The sequence below is a fragment of the Portunus trituberculatus genome, chromosome 33 (assembly GCF_017591435.1).
Source record: "Portunus trituberculatus isolate SZX2019 chromosome 33, ASM1759143v1, whole genome shotgun sequence".
Taxonomy (NCBI): domain Eukaryota; kingdom Metazoa; phylum Arthropoda; class Malacostraca; order Decapoda; family Portunidae; genus Portunus; species Portunus trituberculatus.
In genome coordinates this window covers 141,797-157,500 of record NC_059287.1, presented here as the reverse complement: position 1 = coordinate 157,500, position 15,704 = coordinate 141,797, and the positions used below count along the sequence as shown (strand labels likewise).

At 38.0% G+C, this 15,704-nt stretch overlaps 1 protein-coding gene across 2 annotated transcripts; it reads left to right on the top strand.

The window, feature by feature from the left end:
- Positions 1–2,754: 2,754 nt before the first annotated feature.
- LOC123512412 (ankyrin repeat domain-containing protein 13C-like) lies at positions 2,755–14,692 on the top strand. 2 transcript variants are annotated; one of them, XM_045268809.1, is made up of 11 exons: positions 2,755–2,881; positions 3,993–4,034; positions 4,810–4,914; positions 6,620–6,751; positions 6,942–7,153; positions 7,445–7,576; positions 8,270–8,428; positions 9,435–9,584; positions 11,084–11,213; positions 12,509–12,626; positions 13,570–14,692. In XM_045268809.1, exons 1-11 carry the CDS (start codon positions 2,770–2,772, stop codon positions 13,583–13,585), a joined length of 1,308 nt encoding a protein of 435 aa, XP_045124744.1. In that variant the 5' UTR covers positions 2,755–2,769; the 3' UTR covers positions 13,586–14,692. The 2 variants fall into 2 exon arrangements, with proteins under 2 accessions (XP_045124744.1, XP_045124745.1); XM_045268810.1 differs by lacking the exon at positions 12,509–12,626.
- Positions 14,693–15,704: the final 1,012 nt, after the last annotated feature.

Here is a 15,704-nt window from a genome sequence, read left to right as displayed (position 1 = left end):
GAATTATTACCAATAGTGAGTATACTAGTCCACTCTTTAAAGAAACAAAAATCCTGAAACTGATGATATAACAAAACTGGCAATAGCTACGCTTATGTATAAAAATAAAAATGAAATGCGTGAACTTCGCCCATCTCATGAGTATAGTACCCGTCACCGCCACAACCTTACCTTTCCTATACATCGTCTATCAAAATTTCAACATTCAACTACCTATTTGGGTCCGGTGATATGGAATTCTATTCCTACACAAATTCAGGATGCTCCCTCCCTCAACACATTTAAAAACCGATTAAAACACAGTATCATCATGAACTATTAACACCTACACTTTACCCTTTCGTTGAAATTCATACTTACTTATGTATATGTACTGTATATATCTGTCAATGAGTATGTTTATGTATATGCACATAATATGTCCAAATATCATTGTGGCTGATATTTCTTTATGTACAGTATATTTACTTAATGGCTAGGTATATGTATGTGCATGTATATTCATATATACTTATATACACATCATTATAGCTGATATGTGTATGTCCACATAGTATTATTCTTCTCTTAGCCCAGTCACTTATTATCTTGTATTATATAATTTGTGCCTAAATAGCGATGCTTAGTATAGACTAGCATTAGTTTAATTTTGTATGTTCAAAATATTTATACTGAAGATATATTATTAACTATTGCTATGAATAAATGTTTCGAATCTCTCTCTCTCTCTCTCTCTCTCTCTCTCTCTCTCTCTCTCTCTCTCTCTCTCTCTCTCTCTCTCTGTCTGTCATCCACGTAATTTTCCAGAACACACTCTTTTTTCAGTTGAATAGTTTTACTTCTTGCAAATTTAAGCGTAATCTTCTGAAATAGTATCAACATATGAAACCTGGAATGGAGAATACAATGAGAACAAAATTATATAAAAAAAAATTATGAAGTCAATCAAGTAACCGTAATCCCATGAATACTAAAACTCATATTCCCAAATAAAAGCAGACATAGTAATACTATGCCGTGACCTTGTGGAGTTATTCCGTATCAATATCATGCTTATTGTTAGCTGAAGTGAAACTTAATAATACTGTAATACATACATGTAATACACACACCAGTTCTAGAATGAAAGGTCAAAGCGTCCCTTTGCTGGTTTTGGATTCGTTTCATTTCTTTGGTGTCCCTATTTATTATCCTAATCTGCCTAGACAAACTACAACTATTACGATATAACGAAATGTGTTCTATTAATAGTGATTATGGAGCAAGGGGAAAAATATGGTGTAGAGAGCACGTCTAGCGGCGGTCGTCCAGCCAGGGTCACAGGTCATTCACAGAGGCGAGAGAGAGAGAGAGAGAGAGAGAGAGAGAGAGAGAGAGAGAGAGAGAGAGGTCCCTTGCGTCTTTAGGCATGTCTTACTTCATCAGAAAATGCTTATATTCTGAAAAGGACGCCCTTAGAGAGGAAAACAGTATTCGTCCTGGGTGACGATACAGCCAAGCCTTGAGACAATATGTGCACTTGTTTTACCACTTTTCTTTCTTGTATTTGATGCGGCTGAATTAGAAACCTCTATCAAAAATGTTCCTAATGTTTCATCAGTTGGTATGATAAGACATAAATGACGTAAAGATTTTTTTTTTCCAGCTGATTTTCTTTTAAGTGTAAAATTCATTTGATTGGTGAATCTGGCAGGTTTTCAGACCATAGCAAACGTCCTAATCGCCGAATTTCCTTTCTTTCCTTCTTTCTGTCTTCAGTGATGGCGTAAAAGTCATCTCTACAATCATGAAAAAGTCCTTGAAAATTCTAATAACATCCAATACAGCCTGTTTGAAGAAAGAATGAGGCTGAATGATATTACTACGCGCACGTCACCATACACCGCCCTCTGTAAATATGGCATGTTGTGAAACACTCCGACGCTGCAGCGTCCACTACACTCAAAACTTGAAGCATCACGGGTTTTTAAAGCTAGTTTTTATCTCATGGTTACAGTGACAGATTAAACGATACTTACACGTCGATGACTGGATGAATACATTGTTGTACCTACTCGGTATATAAGAAAAGTGCAACAAAAAAGAGAAAACCTGGACAGCATTCACTTGGGCACATAGTCTACATAATAAAGTAGTAGTTATGAGAAAGAAATTACATTTAGCTACAAAACTCAATAAATACCTATGTAGCTAACTAATATCAACTTGGAAACACAGAACAAAACATACACACTGCACCACCATCTGAAATCACCATTTTTGCTCTTGGCTGATCACCTCTGTGCTCTTTGAAAATAGTCGTGAAGGCAGAACAGTATTTCAGGATAGGGTACAAACTTCAAAATATTGTCATCACTCACCATCACATCCGCCAGGAAGAAATAGTGAAGATAGGAAGATAGGGGTTTTCTGCTGTCAAGTGTCCATTCCAAATCCAAAGTGTCGAGATGATAGCTGTCATGTTGCTTGTTTCTTTCTCTCCACTATTCTAGATGTCATTTTGTTATATTGTATTTTTTTGTTATTTTAGTATATGTATGTTTCTTCATTTCTCAATTTAAAATATATTAAATTTCATTTTTTTTTTTTTTTTTTGTCATGAAAGTTGATACCTAGGAGGTGATGTCAAAAAAAGACGCACGTAGTATTTACATGGGATATTTTTTTCTATTACTCATACATAGCTAAAAGAACAAATAAAACACCAAGTTGCTATTATGTTTGAGGCAATGACAGAGACTCTCGCTTGACTTCCGTGAGAATGTAAACATGGCCGACCACAACACTGGCAATGAGTTACATCAAAGTGTATTTTCCGGCGATGTGCGGAAGGTGTCAGCGCTCATACGGACATATGACGTAGCCAAGAAAGACAAGCACGGTAAGGCAACGCGAACAAGCAGAGAGGAGTGAACATGGCGGCAGCAGAAAGTGTTTCCTTGCCACCACTATATCATGGCTCAAGATTTATGTTTGAAACCTGCCACACATCATAGGCAAGCTGGGCTGGCAGGGGTGTTAAAGACAGACTGGGCTGGCAGGGGTGTTAAGGACAGACTGGGCTGGCAGGGGTGTTAAGGACAGACTTGGCTGGCAGGGGTGTTAAAGACAGACTGGGCTGGCAGGGGTGTTAAGGACAGACTGGGTTGGCAGTGGTGTTAAGGGCAGGCTAGGCTGGCAGGGGTGTTATAGGCAGGCTAGGCTGGCAGGGGTGTTAAGGACAGGCTGGACTGGCAGGGATGTTAAAGACAGGCTGGACTGGCAAGGGTGTTAAGGGCAGGCTGAGCTGGCAGGGGTGTTAAGGACAGGCTGGGCTGGCAGTAGTGTTTTAAGGGCAGGCTGGGCTGGCAGGGGTGTTAAGGACAGGCTGGGCTGGCAAGGGTGTTAAGGACAGGCTGGGCTAGCAAGGGTGTTAAGAACAGGCTGGGCTGGCTGTAGTGTTAAGGGCAGGCTGGGCTGGCAGGGGTTGTGATGCGGTGTTGGTGTTTTGGAGGTGTGACAGGTTGGTGATGGTGGTGTGATGGTGCAAAATTATGTGAGGTTACAGGACACTGTTGTGGTGTTGTGTTGTTTTGGTGCGGGACAGTTACCTATTATTTGTTGTAGCGCTGAATGAGTTGTGTTGTGATGCAGAGAGTGTTCCCTTGTTGAATGAAGGAGTTCTTTGGAGTGAGTCTGAACTGAGAGCTGTTAGCATTTTGTACAATACATGTTTGATCTATTGTTTACTAGTGATGTACCACACTCTTGAAATCGGTATGTTTGTATTTGTTTTTTAAAAGCTTAATTTGCAATCAAGCAAGAGTCTCCTGATGCCAACACCCGCCATTGCTGGCCTCTCCTCCCGTCCCTCTCAACAATTCTGAAGATTTGAGGTTTTCTTTGTTTGTTAGACATGGCTTTCTTCATGATAGTTGCAACCTTTGCATGATGTTTTTTGACAAGGACGTACAAGTGTTGGTGCAGTGTGTAATGCATTGGAATTTTTCCAGGTAACACACCGCTTCACTTAGCTGTTATGCTCGGCCACAAAGGTAAGCACTTGCTCGGAATATGTTCTGCTTTCAGATATTTTTAAATTGATTTATTTAAATATTCAGTTTATTTATTTATCTATATAAATTTAATTGTTTCATGTTCTAATATATTTCTTTGTAATATGTTTTATGTAATAAAAGTACCTATGGAGTATTTTAGGAGGGCAATGAATACAAGTATTTACACTTTTTTCTTAATTATGTGGATGCGTATAGTAAGGGAGTATTTTGAATACATAGACATAAGAATCACATAAGAGTAGCATTGCTCTTGTACACTAGAGGCTGACAAACACACACACACACACACACCGCGTAGTGTAGTGGTTAGCACGCTCAACTCACACTCGAGAGGGTCCGGGTTCGAATCCCGGAGGTGGAGAGGCAAATGGGGAAGCCTCTTAATGTGTAGCCTCTGTTCACCTAGCAGTAAATAGATATGGGATGTAACTGGAGGGGTTGTGGCCTCGCTTTCCCGATGTGTGGAGTGTGTTGTGGTCTCAGTCCTACCCGAAGATCGATCTATGAGCTCTGAGCTCGCTCCGTAATGGGGAAGACTGGCTGGGTGACCAGCAGATGACCGAGGTGAATTACACACACACACAGGTCAAGATCTGCTGACTTTCTCTTGTTCAGCCCCATATTGTTTTTTGCTGTGTCCATTGCACCACCAGAAATTGCCTTATTTGACTAGAATGTCTCATTGATAGTGATCCTTTAAGGAGGTAAGGAAGCCTGTGTAATGTAGTAGTAATACACTGTGTTATTGCAGAATGTGTACATCTCCTTTTGGCCCACGGAGCGCCGGTTAAAGTGAAAAACTTGAATGGATGGAGTCCTCTAGCAGAAGCCATTAGTTTTGGTGACAGACAAACTAGTAAGTATTAAATGTTGCTGAAAATGCATCTGTCTATTTGATGAAGACACAGAAGATTACTATAGTTATGTCTAACAATATATTTTTGCTTGTGCTGTGCACTGGAGATCTTGACAGCATTTTCCTGAATAATGTCAAAGTATTTTCTTTGCTGAAGGAAATATAACTATTGAAAGTAATACCAATGCTGAAGGAAATATAACTATTGAAAGTAATACCAAAATCATAACATCATTGCTGTTCCAACTGCCAAGTCATCCCTGCTATGCACAGCAGCATTCAGCATTCTCTCTCTCTCACTGCTATCACCCACACACCTCAGACAGTAATGGGAGCCTTGCAGTGTTTCTGCATTGCTACTTGGGCAGGCCTTTCCTTGCACATTTCTAAGAGTTCCTGCTGAATAATAAGCTGGCACCATTAATCTGTTAAGTGCACTACAGGGTTCTGTTGGCCAATTATCAGCATAAAGAAAAATTCTCAAAAGTTATTTTCTGATTATTATAAGACAAAACATCCCATAGAAATGTATAGGAAAATAAAGTATTAGTTCATTATATACATTAGTTTGGGCATGGCAGTTTATTAAAGTTGTGATGTTTCAACTGGCTGGAAGGTAGTTTTGTGGTGATGAGTGAGCTGATGGATGGATGGTTGTTGTGGTGGGGAGGAGGTTACTTAGATGAACTACAAATACGCTACACTAATAAACAGTAGGCAGTTTACTTATACAGTAAACCCTCATTATATCAAACACTTATAAGTTGGATATCGGCTATCTTAGACGCTATATAGCCACTGGATTAATTTTGTCTAGATCAGACGTGCAGCGATATAAGCAGCAAGCGTCCAGTACAGTTTCCCGCCAACCAGACACTAATGCTTCCCTCCCGCCCCATGCATCCCCCCACACTCGGAGGGATGATGGTCTGCATTGTCCAGTGTAGTACTGTATCTGCAGTATTAATGTATAATACATAAGTTTGAATGATGAAAAGTGTTTTTCAGTCTGCATAGTACATACATGTGTATAATAGGCTCCATATAGCAGTCAATTTATTTATATATATTGGGTGCTCACTGCTACATGAGGTGAGGCAGGCAGCCAGACATCAAATTTTTCAGATTTTTCTATATTTTGACAAGGGGTTCCCCCAATTGGTCCAATATAGTGAAGGTTTACCTTAATTCAGAATCACCTATTTTATCAGTACAGGAGGCTACATTTTTTTCCATGTTGCCTAAAGTAAAGCAAAAGTTTCTTTTGCTGTATTGTCAACATACATGCACTTATTTGTGATAAGGTAGAGAGGTTGGACTCACCCTGAAATGCTGAACATCATTACAAGATATTATATGGCAGCAAAATTTAGGTCCCCAAGTTTAAACATAGTCATTAGATCATATGATGTAAGTTGCTGTTACATGTTGTTCATCATATGATATATATCATAGTTTACTGGTTAAGTGATGCCTGCCAGGCAGAAATCAGTCAATATCCATCCCGGTACACACAAGTGATGCACATTCATCCTTACAAGCACAGCAACTTTTAAGAGTCGTGATCGAAGTTGTTACAGCCTGAGCTGCAGCTCACAATTTACGGATTAAGTAAGGACAATAACCATTTTCCTTATGCTGCTTCATTTTAGTGTTAAGTGATAAAAATGCTATTATTTGATTTATGTTGCTCTTATTCTTTCAGTTTCAATTTTACTGAGAAAATTAAAACTACAATCCCGGGAACACATGGAAACTCGGCGGCCCGACCTGGTCCGTGCTTTGTCCCAGATGGGGGACTTTTACATGGAATTGAAATGGGATTTCCAGAGTTGGGGTGAGTTGGCAATACTTGTTATGAAGAAACTAACCCTGTGTAGTTATAAGTTGAGAGATGTAGGCTCTTCTGTTTTCCAACTTTTACTGTGAGTAACTTGAAACATTTTTTTTTTCTTCTTGAGCAGCGTATTGTATTAACTAATGTAGTATGATTGGTATGATTTGACTGGCTTCTTGTGTTATTGCAGTGCCACTTGTGTCCAGAATGCTTCCGTCCGACATATGCAAGATTCACAAAAAGGGAGCGTCCATACGTTTAGACACGACTCTGGTGGACTTCAATGACATGCGGTGGGAAAGAGGCGACATAAGCTTTCTGTTTTCTGGCAACTCAAAACCTTCTCACTCCCTCATTGTTCTTGACAACAAGCTGAGGGTATATCAGGGAGTAAGACATGAGGTTTGTATCAGTTGAATTTGCTACTTATCAATCTTTTCTGTGGCTGAATCATTATTATTGTTATTATTATTATTATTATTATTATTATTATTGTTGTTGTTGTTGTTGTTGTTGTTGTTATTGTTTTTGTATTCCTTCTCTATTTTATTTTTTTTATTTATTTATCTCTGCGTAATTCTAAGTTTTGTATTGATTCATTTTGTGGTGTGTGTTGCCTAGTGATGAAAAACCATTGATGTTTCCTTCTTAATTAGTAATTCTGTATTCTTTATTCTGTTTTCTGTTTCTCAGGAGACAGAAGCTGAGATTGAAGATGAAGTAGACATCCTGATGAGTTCAGACATTGTGGCAGCTCAAATGTCCACCAAACAGATTACTTTTTCAAGAGCACAGACAGGATGGATATTCAGAGCAGATAAGAAGGTGTGTACTGCGCTGGTTGGAACTGTGCTTATGTGATATGTTTTCTGTAGTTTGTACTAGCAGAAGCTGTGTTAAACTAGCAAAGCCACAACACCCAGCTGAAGGTGCATCAGTTTAAGCAGGTTTGTGCAAAAGGAAAACACAGAATCAGTGTCAGTGGAGACACATCAACATGTTGGCTGACATCTGGTGGGAGTGTTCAAGCAGCTCTCACTTGTCTTGCATATATCTTTCAAGAATATAATGAATAGAATTTGCTGTAGTGTTTTATCTCTCACCAAGGTGCTGACATTTTTACTGAACACTGTTGAATAAATGAAAAATAAAGTTGTCAGTTGCATTTAATGGACTACTAAAAACACGTACAAGCCTTGCATGGTTCATGTGTGATGCTTCCACATCCTGCAGTTACTGACAGTACAGCTGTTTTCAATTATGGGTATTCATATTTATTTCAATGTAGATAACATAACATAAGTAATAGGATAACAAAGGGCCACCAGGGCCCATCTAGGTTATCCTGTATCAGTCGCACAGCGACCTCGTCATCAGTACTTAAAGATACACTTACAAGTAGATATTTTTCACTACTACCTTAATTAGTTTTCTTGAATTCTTGAATGTTATTTGTAGAAGTAGATACAATTACTGCAAACATGGGCTGAATGTATTTATTTCTCCTTTTATTTGCAGGAAATGGTTGGGAAATTTAATGCTGACTTTTATTATTTAAATGGATTAACACTTGAATCAAGAAAAAGAAGAGAACATCTTAGTGAAGAAGACCTGCAAAAAAATAAGGCTATTGTAGAAAGCTTCACAAAGGGAGGAGGAACCCATTCCTTTGATGAGGTAAGTCACTGTTACATCTGCAAGGAACTTAGTGCTTACTGAACCAGTGGAAGCCTGAGTGCCTGAAATAAAGAATGCAAGTCAAGGCAGAGCACTAGAGAGAAGATTTGCTCTTAGTTTGGTGGTTGGTTCAAAAGATTACTTAATTTCATCCTCTGATACACTATATATGTTTTTTTAATATTTGATGGGTGACCTATAAGTAATTAGTTGAAGATTAGAGAATTGATGCATTAGTGGCTATTGACTGGCCACCCTACACATTCTCCACTAACTCAGTAACCATACAAGTGTCAGCATCTAGCTACTATTCATCACTGTCACTGTTTACCAATGACAGTGGAGTTGTGTGCAGACAACATCCATGAAACACAATGCAACAAGTACCCCTACCTATGCCTGACAAAACACTGCCATCTTGACTAATGTAAAGCTTCCAGACATGAATGCTGTCATCAGTGTAATATGTGGAAAATGAGAAGCTACAATACAAGTTGATGAAAACTGAAAATCTAAGAAGACCAAAAATTTGTAGTGTTCCAACTATTATGAGAAATTATTATCATTGGTGTTGAGGGAATGTTGCCAGGTGCATGACTAGTGCATGTCAGGAAGCTTGGCCTATCAAGACATCCTCATTGCACTCACTATAGCAGAGATTCAGCAGTCATGTCCTTAGTGGCAAGTCAATAGGGAGCCTTGAAAGATTTGGCAGATTTATGGATAATGATGATTGGTTAATGTGAATAGGTGTTTTGCATTGAATTGTTATCACTTCTGGCAGTTTCTCATATTTTCTTTCTTACTATTTACTACTGAGTGAGTTTTTGCTTTCCTGTTGATCAAGTTTTCTTTATATGTCCTTCAATCTAAAATTTCCTGGTCTATTGCTGCTCATTAATGGAAAAGTGGAGATGAGAGAAATTAGGTGCTGGAAAAGATAACAATATTGTATCATTTTCAGTCATACCAACTTGTGTATTAATGATGACTTCTTTATCTGTAGTCAGCAAGAAGACCTTCACTAGAACCTCCTGTCACTGAACCAGTGTTGTGGGAAGAGTACATACAAGCTGACCCAGGAAAGCCCCCTCCACTGGGACGAACACTCATATGCAAGGAGTCCTCTAAATCATTCAAAGCCACAGTTGCAATGGTGAGTGTTGCAGTGTTTCTGTTACATCTGTATGATCAGAGTACTAGATACAGGAGTGATGACTGGATGGATAGCTCTACTTATCTGCAGCTTTAGTGGAGGCTGAGGTGCAGTACCAGTTATTTTCAAAAATTTGTGTAGTACATCAAGAAATCCATTAAATATGAGACTCAATGAAATACATCAAGACTGATTTGCCTTTGAAATATAAGAAGACATTTTCATAATGGCAATTATTTATTTTAAAATGTTGCTGCAATGATGAAAAAAAAAAAAGCTAAGGATAATGATGCTGCCTTAGGACTGTATCTGATTGTTTTCTTTTGTTGATTCATAAAAATTCCATTCATGTATCTTTCCTTTATTGAGCCCTTTCATCTCATCACAACCTCCACTTCCTGTCACACTGTCCGTAGTGCCAAGAAGTTTCTCTCTCTCTCTCTCTCTCTCTCTCTCTCTCTCTCTCTCTCTCTCTCTCTCTCTCTCTCTCTCTCTCTCTTCCAGATACTAAAGATACTAAATTACTATTTTAGCTCTTGTTGTAGCTTATCAAAGATGTTTGTAGATGTATGATATTGCATCTTATATGAAGATAGTTGTGGCACCAGGGTGTGAGATCCTCGTCTCAGCAGAGTTGTCATATGAGTTCCAACAAATAACACTGAGGTTATATAATTGGATTGTTATCTATGCATTATGCATGATTCATTTGTAACAAGAAACCCACTATCTTCTAATATAAAACAAAAAGACAAATTTAAAGGATTGTATAACTTGAAGTTTTCTTTCCATTGCCAGGAAAGATATCTTTGTTTTTATCACATACTTCAGATGACTTATAAGAAAGGTAATCAGTTTGGTGGTATAGCGCTGAGCACCTTCAGCTCAGAGGCAGATGATTCTGGGCTCAGATCCTGAGTCAGGCAGAGATTAATCCAGCTTTGTCTCATCTAACACAACAGCCTTTGTTTACCTAGCACAAAACTGAAGCTGAATTTGACTTTATATTCAGCAGGGATGGAAGACCAGCAGTCCTCTTCTTTTGTGTGTGTGTGTGTTCAGTGATAAGAAAAAGAATATATAACTCATTGAAAAAGCAATAAAAGGAGTGGAAATCTAAAAAGTACAAAATAAGTCAAGTAAAATTAAATAAAATTTATAAAACCTAGCTGCTTCTATTGCATCACTGTTACAGGCAATGGTTGAAACTTGAATCAGTTCATTTCTAGGTCACAGCCATTCTAAAAATTGTCATGTGAAAAATTGATTGTGCTTGATGCAGTTGAGTTAAGGAGATGGTCTGCCTCACATCACCATCTAGTTAGTATTGCAACTCCAAATCCCTTATCACCTAACATGTGAGCCTTGGGTGAACAAATCATACCCCTAGATAATGATGTATGACCATTGTGTTTTGTTATCATTTGTATTTTATCTAATGTTTCTTATTGCTAATTAGATGACATTAATTGATTGCTGTGTATATCTAACTTTTCCAGAGTGAAGAATTTCCATTAACTGTTGAGATGCTTTTAAATGTCTTGGAAGTGATAGCTCCTTTCAAGCATTTTGCAAAGCTCCGAGAGTTTGTGCAAATGAAGCTCCCACCTGGCTTCCCTGTCAAAATAGGTGAGTTACTTTTCCTGATTGAGTACTGTTAGTTGTAATGATTAAGGAAGTGTTGCTGTGGCTAAGGGCATGTTGTAAAGTAGGTGTGAAAAGAATGCAGAAAAGGACATATTTGTGTGTTGTGAATGTTCATGGATTAAAAGTAGTACATGGTAGCATAGATGAGAAAAGGTTTGTGGACTGTTTTGATAGTGAAGCAGATGAGAATATATGCATTTTTTCACATATTACTGTTTAGTTTTAAATATCTGAGTAATGTTCATTGCCTGTCAGGAATCACCTATTTTCATATAATGGCTCATTATACAGGGTGTAGCACAAGTTTCTGTGGATACTGCTAGAGGCAAAAGTGTGCCACCTATCAGTTTTGTATGTCCGGCTATTTCCTCAATTCTTGTCATGATTTAGCATGTATTTTATCAAATAGAATAGCCATTTTTTTTGCAATGAATTAAGATTTCCTACATTGTAAAGATAATTGGGTTCTGATAATAAACTGTGTAAAAGTGAACAGATGATGACTGAACTGTAAACAACTGGGCTTGTGGCAGATTAAATGAGTGCGTAGGCTCAAAATATCATTGTATCGAAATGTAACCAATCATGTAGCTGACACACAGTAATCAAAATCAAATACTGTATCATAAAAGTGAACTATCATGTAACAGTTAATCAAATAGCAGCAAAAATGTGTATCCTGTGATAAGGACAGTAGTATTGATAGACAGGCAATTTACCAATAAACATTTTACAATGTTAGCTTGGCTGTAATTCACGACAGATAAGATTATATGTTATGTGAACACCTTGCCATCTCAGACAGGGAGGAGGAAATGATGAGGATAGCAGCAAATCAGGTAATTGAAGCTTTCCACAAAGATGGTGGCTGTGGATATACACTTAGAATGTGCTGCATGATTTTGACAGAGAAAAAAGAAAACTGTTGGAAATAATGCACACTTGCAGTGATGACCTGGTGTTTCAATGACATGAAATAGCTGTCCAGCCCAGCCTTTGTATCTGTCATCTAGCCACACTCAAATTTCACCCCACAGCTAAACAAAGTCTTAAGATGCATATGCATAAAACATTTTCTACTGAGAATAACATGTACTTTAACCTCTAGCAATATCTACAGAAACTCGTGTTACATCTTGTATAACACATCCTCCCAGCAGTGAATGAAGCCCCTGCAGCTTGCTCACAGGTCCCTTTCTTGTAAAAATAGATAAATAGATAAAAATGAGACTATAGGCTATTACTGTTAAAATGAAATTTTGTTTTCCATCTTCCAGATATACCCATTTTGCCAACAGTCTCTGCCAAAATAACATTCCAGGAGTTTGCTTTTCGAGATGATATACCAGATTCACATTTTGAGGTTCCACTGGGATATGTAGAAGATCCCAATAGGTAAGAATTACTCTTTTTGTTGCCATTGTTATCATTGTGAGTAAGAAAGATACTAAAGGTAATGAGGTAACAAAATTTTTAAAAATATCTGACAGGATTTTTCATGTTTATCCTCTAGAAATGAGAAATTAGAAAATACCTGTTCTAATATTTGAATCCACATGGATGCAGTAAAACTGTTTTTCTTAATTGTACAGGTAAATAGTTGTTAAAGAACTTGGCTTTTTTTTATAATTGCTCTCTGTGATATCAAGCTAAAAGGCATAGTAGATTTATACATAATAGTGGAGCTAGGAGGTATAGAAGGTTTATGATAAATGAGGGATGTGTAGATGAGATGAGCTGGTTGCAAGAATATTGTGTTCAAGATGGATAGATTGAAAAAAATATGTAGGATGTAGACTTGGACTTGATATGTGGCTGAAGGAGAATGTCTGAATGTCTGCAACAGGAAAAAGTGATTTGGGATGATCAAGGTGAATGGAGAACGACAGTGTTGAATGCATGACAATGACACATTCTTGTTAATCCCTGGTAGGGGGTGTGGGCTCACTTATCAAGGCACATAGTGTATGTACCCAGTTTTAATTGCATCTTTCTGGAGTATACAGGTGTGGAGTAGAGAATAATCATTATGAAATGGCACGGGTAAACCAGTTTGTGCTGCCAGTCCTTATTGTGGATATATATATATGTGTGTGGCTAGCTATGCCTTACCTGGGTTTTTGGTGTGCAGTGCAGCAGATTACAAGACTTGCTTTCCACTGAGGCTGACAGGACTAAGTGTGAATGATATTAATGTGTGTGTTGCTTTGTGTGACCAATCCAAGATGGACTTACTAGCCTGGAATGTAGGATAAGTATATGGATGAAGTGTTTCAGTGTAAGAATATTCCTGTGTGTGGTGTTTGTTTGAATGTTGATTGCCTGGTATTTTTAACAGATTCCCTGAATTATGACGGTATGAGGACCTAAGCCTGCTAAGTGTCTCCAGTGTTGAGAAGCACCATGACATAACCAGACGTCACTCATCTGGGCTGGAACTGGGCAGCGGCACGTCCCGCCTACTGTCCATTGTGCCCTGCTCTTCACCCCCTCCTCTGTGCCCCTTGCAAGGCTCAGAGACACTTGCATCTCCCATAACAAGGGAACTTTTATGTCACAGGGTAAGTAGGCATTCTCAGGAAGCCTCCTCTACAGATGCATGGCCGGGGTCTAGTCACAATAGCTGTGAAGTTACTAACTCATCAAAGAGTTTGGGAACTTTGGGAAGTGCAACAAGGAAAAAACTGCATGATAATCTTAGTTGTAGTAGAGAAGCATTTAATGTCAACAGTACTATGGAGGGCGTTGCGTATCCACTGACAGACACTGCTCGTGTGGACACCAAGGATGAAGTATCATCACAAACATCAGGAATGTTGCAAACAGAGTACATTGTCGTGGATATTCCTCTGCAAGTAGGAATGGGAAGTCCTTATTCATCTTCATGCTTTATTCTCATAGATCGCTGACCCACACTTGCCATCAATCAAATCTGTGCAGAAGTGGTGAACATAACCAGAAAATTTAAGAAAATGTTGTGTAGGGTTTAGAAAAGTACTACATTTCATGCAATTGTGTTAAACATAACCTGAAATGGCTCAAGTCAGCAGATAATGCTAAACATCATTTATATTCTGTACCATTGCTTAAAATACCATTCATGGTGAAAACTCTGAATACCTCTCTCTGAAATATGTTTTTTTACTTTCAGAATATAATGTACTTTATACATTTCTTTTGTTGAATGCTGTGTACTTATGAAAAATGGAAGAGCAGCTACATATAGCTATTCTCTCTCTCTCTCTCTCTCTCTCTCTCTCTCTCTCTCTCTCTCTCTCTCTCTCTCTCTCTCTCTCTCTCTCTCTCTCTCCATTGATTCATTAACTTTTCATTGCTGTCCTTTGATATTTTGAGTAAAATAATATTGTATATGATGATATGTGTATTTGCATTGATTTGTGCTGATAATTTATTCCACTAGGATATCCAGTTTTGACAAATATTAAATTTTGTAAGAAAAGTTTTATTTTTCTCTCTTCTTTTTACATGAACTGACTCCCATTTCTAATGGTGTGGTGTAGATCATTTGTGGTCTTTCATAGCATGTGTACATTGTGACCACACACACACACACACACACACACACACACACACACACACACACACACACACACACACACACACACACACACACACACAATCATTGTAACATATGTGCCACCAAAAACAAATTCATGGACCAATCAAGAATATAAAGACATGATAGATGACACAATAAGGAGTCTAACGAGAATTGTTAAAGAAAGGAAAAATGTGATATTAGTAGGAGATTTCAACTGTAAAGAAGTGGACTGGGAAAATTATGAAAGTGGTATGGGGGAAGAAGCCTGGGGAGAAAGATTCTTGAACCTAATGATAGACAATATGATGGACCAGAGAGTAAAGGAATGCACAAGATTCAGAGGAAACGACGAGCCGGCGAGATTGGACTTAGTTTTTACAAGGGGTATACAAATGAATGATGATATAAGATATAAGTGCCCATTGGGAAAGAGTGACCATGTAATATTAGAAATAGATATAGAAGAGGGAAAGGAAGATAGAGACGATTCATACAAAGGAGACCGATTAAATTACAGAAAGGCTGATATTGAGAATCTCAAGAACTATTTTAAAACGTAAACTGGGAGGAGATGGAAAACTCAGAGATGATGCAAGAGAAATATAACTTATTTTTGGAAATATACAAAACAGGAGTCAGGGAATATGTCCCAAAATATAGACCTAAAGAAGAAGGAAAGAAAGATTGGTTTAATGCAAGGTGTGCTAGGGCAAAGGAGAAAAGAGATGGAGCATGGAAAAGGTGGAGGAGAAATAGAAATCCAGCAAATAAGGAAAACTTCAAGGCAGCGAGAAATGAATATGTTAAGGTGAGGAAGGAAGAGGAAAAGAACTTTGAAAAGGACATTGTCGAAAAATGTAAGGAGCAACCAAAATTGTTCTATAGATTCATAAATGGAAAAATTAGGCAAA

What these genes read in the sequence shown, in the direction of transcription:
- LOC123512412 (XM_045268809.1), top strand. Translation starts at nt 2,770, where the DNA reads ATGGCCGACCACAACACTGGCAATGAGTTACATCAAAGTGTATTTTCC. An exon ending in AGCCAAGAAAGACAAGCACG is followed by an intron (nt 2,882 to 3,992) that starts GTAAGGCAACGC and finishes GAATTTTTCCAG; the next exon opens with GTAACACACCGCTTCACTTA. An exon ending in TGTTATGCTCGGCCACAAAG is followed by an intron (nt 4,035 to 4,809) that starts GTAAGCACTTGC and finishes GTGTTATTGCAG; the next exon opens with AATGTGTACATCTCCTTTTG.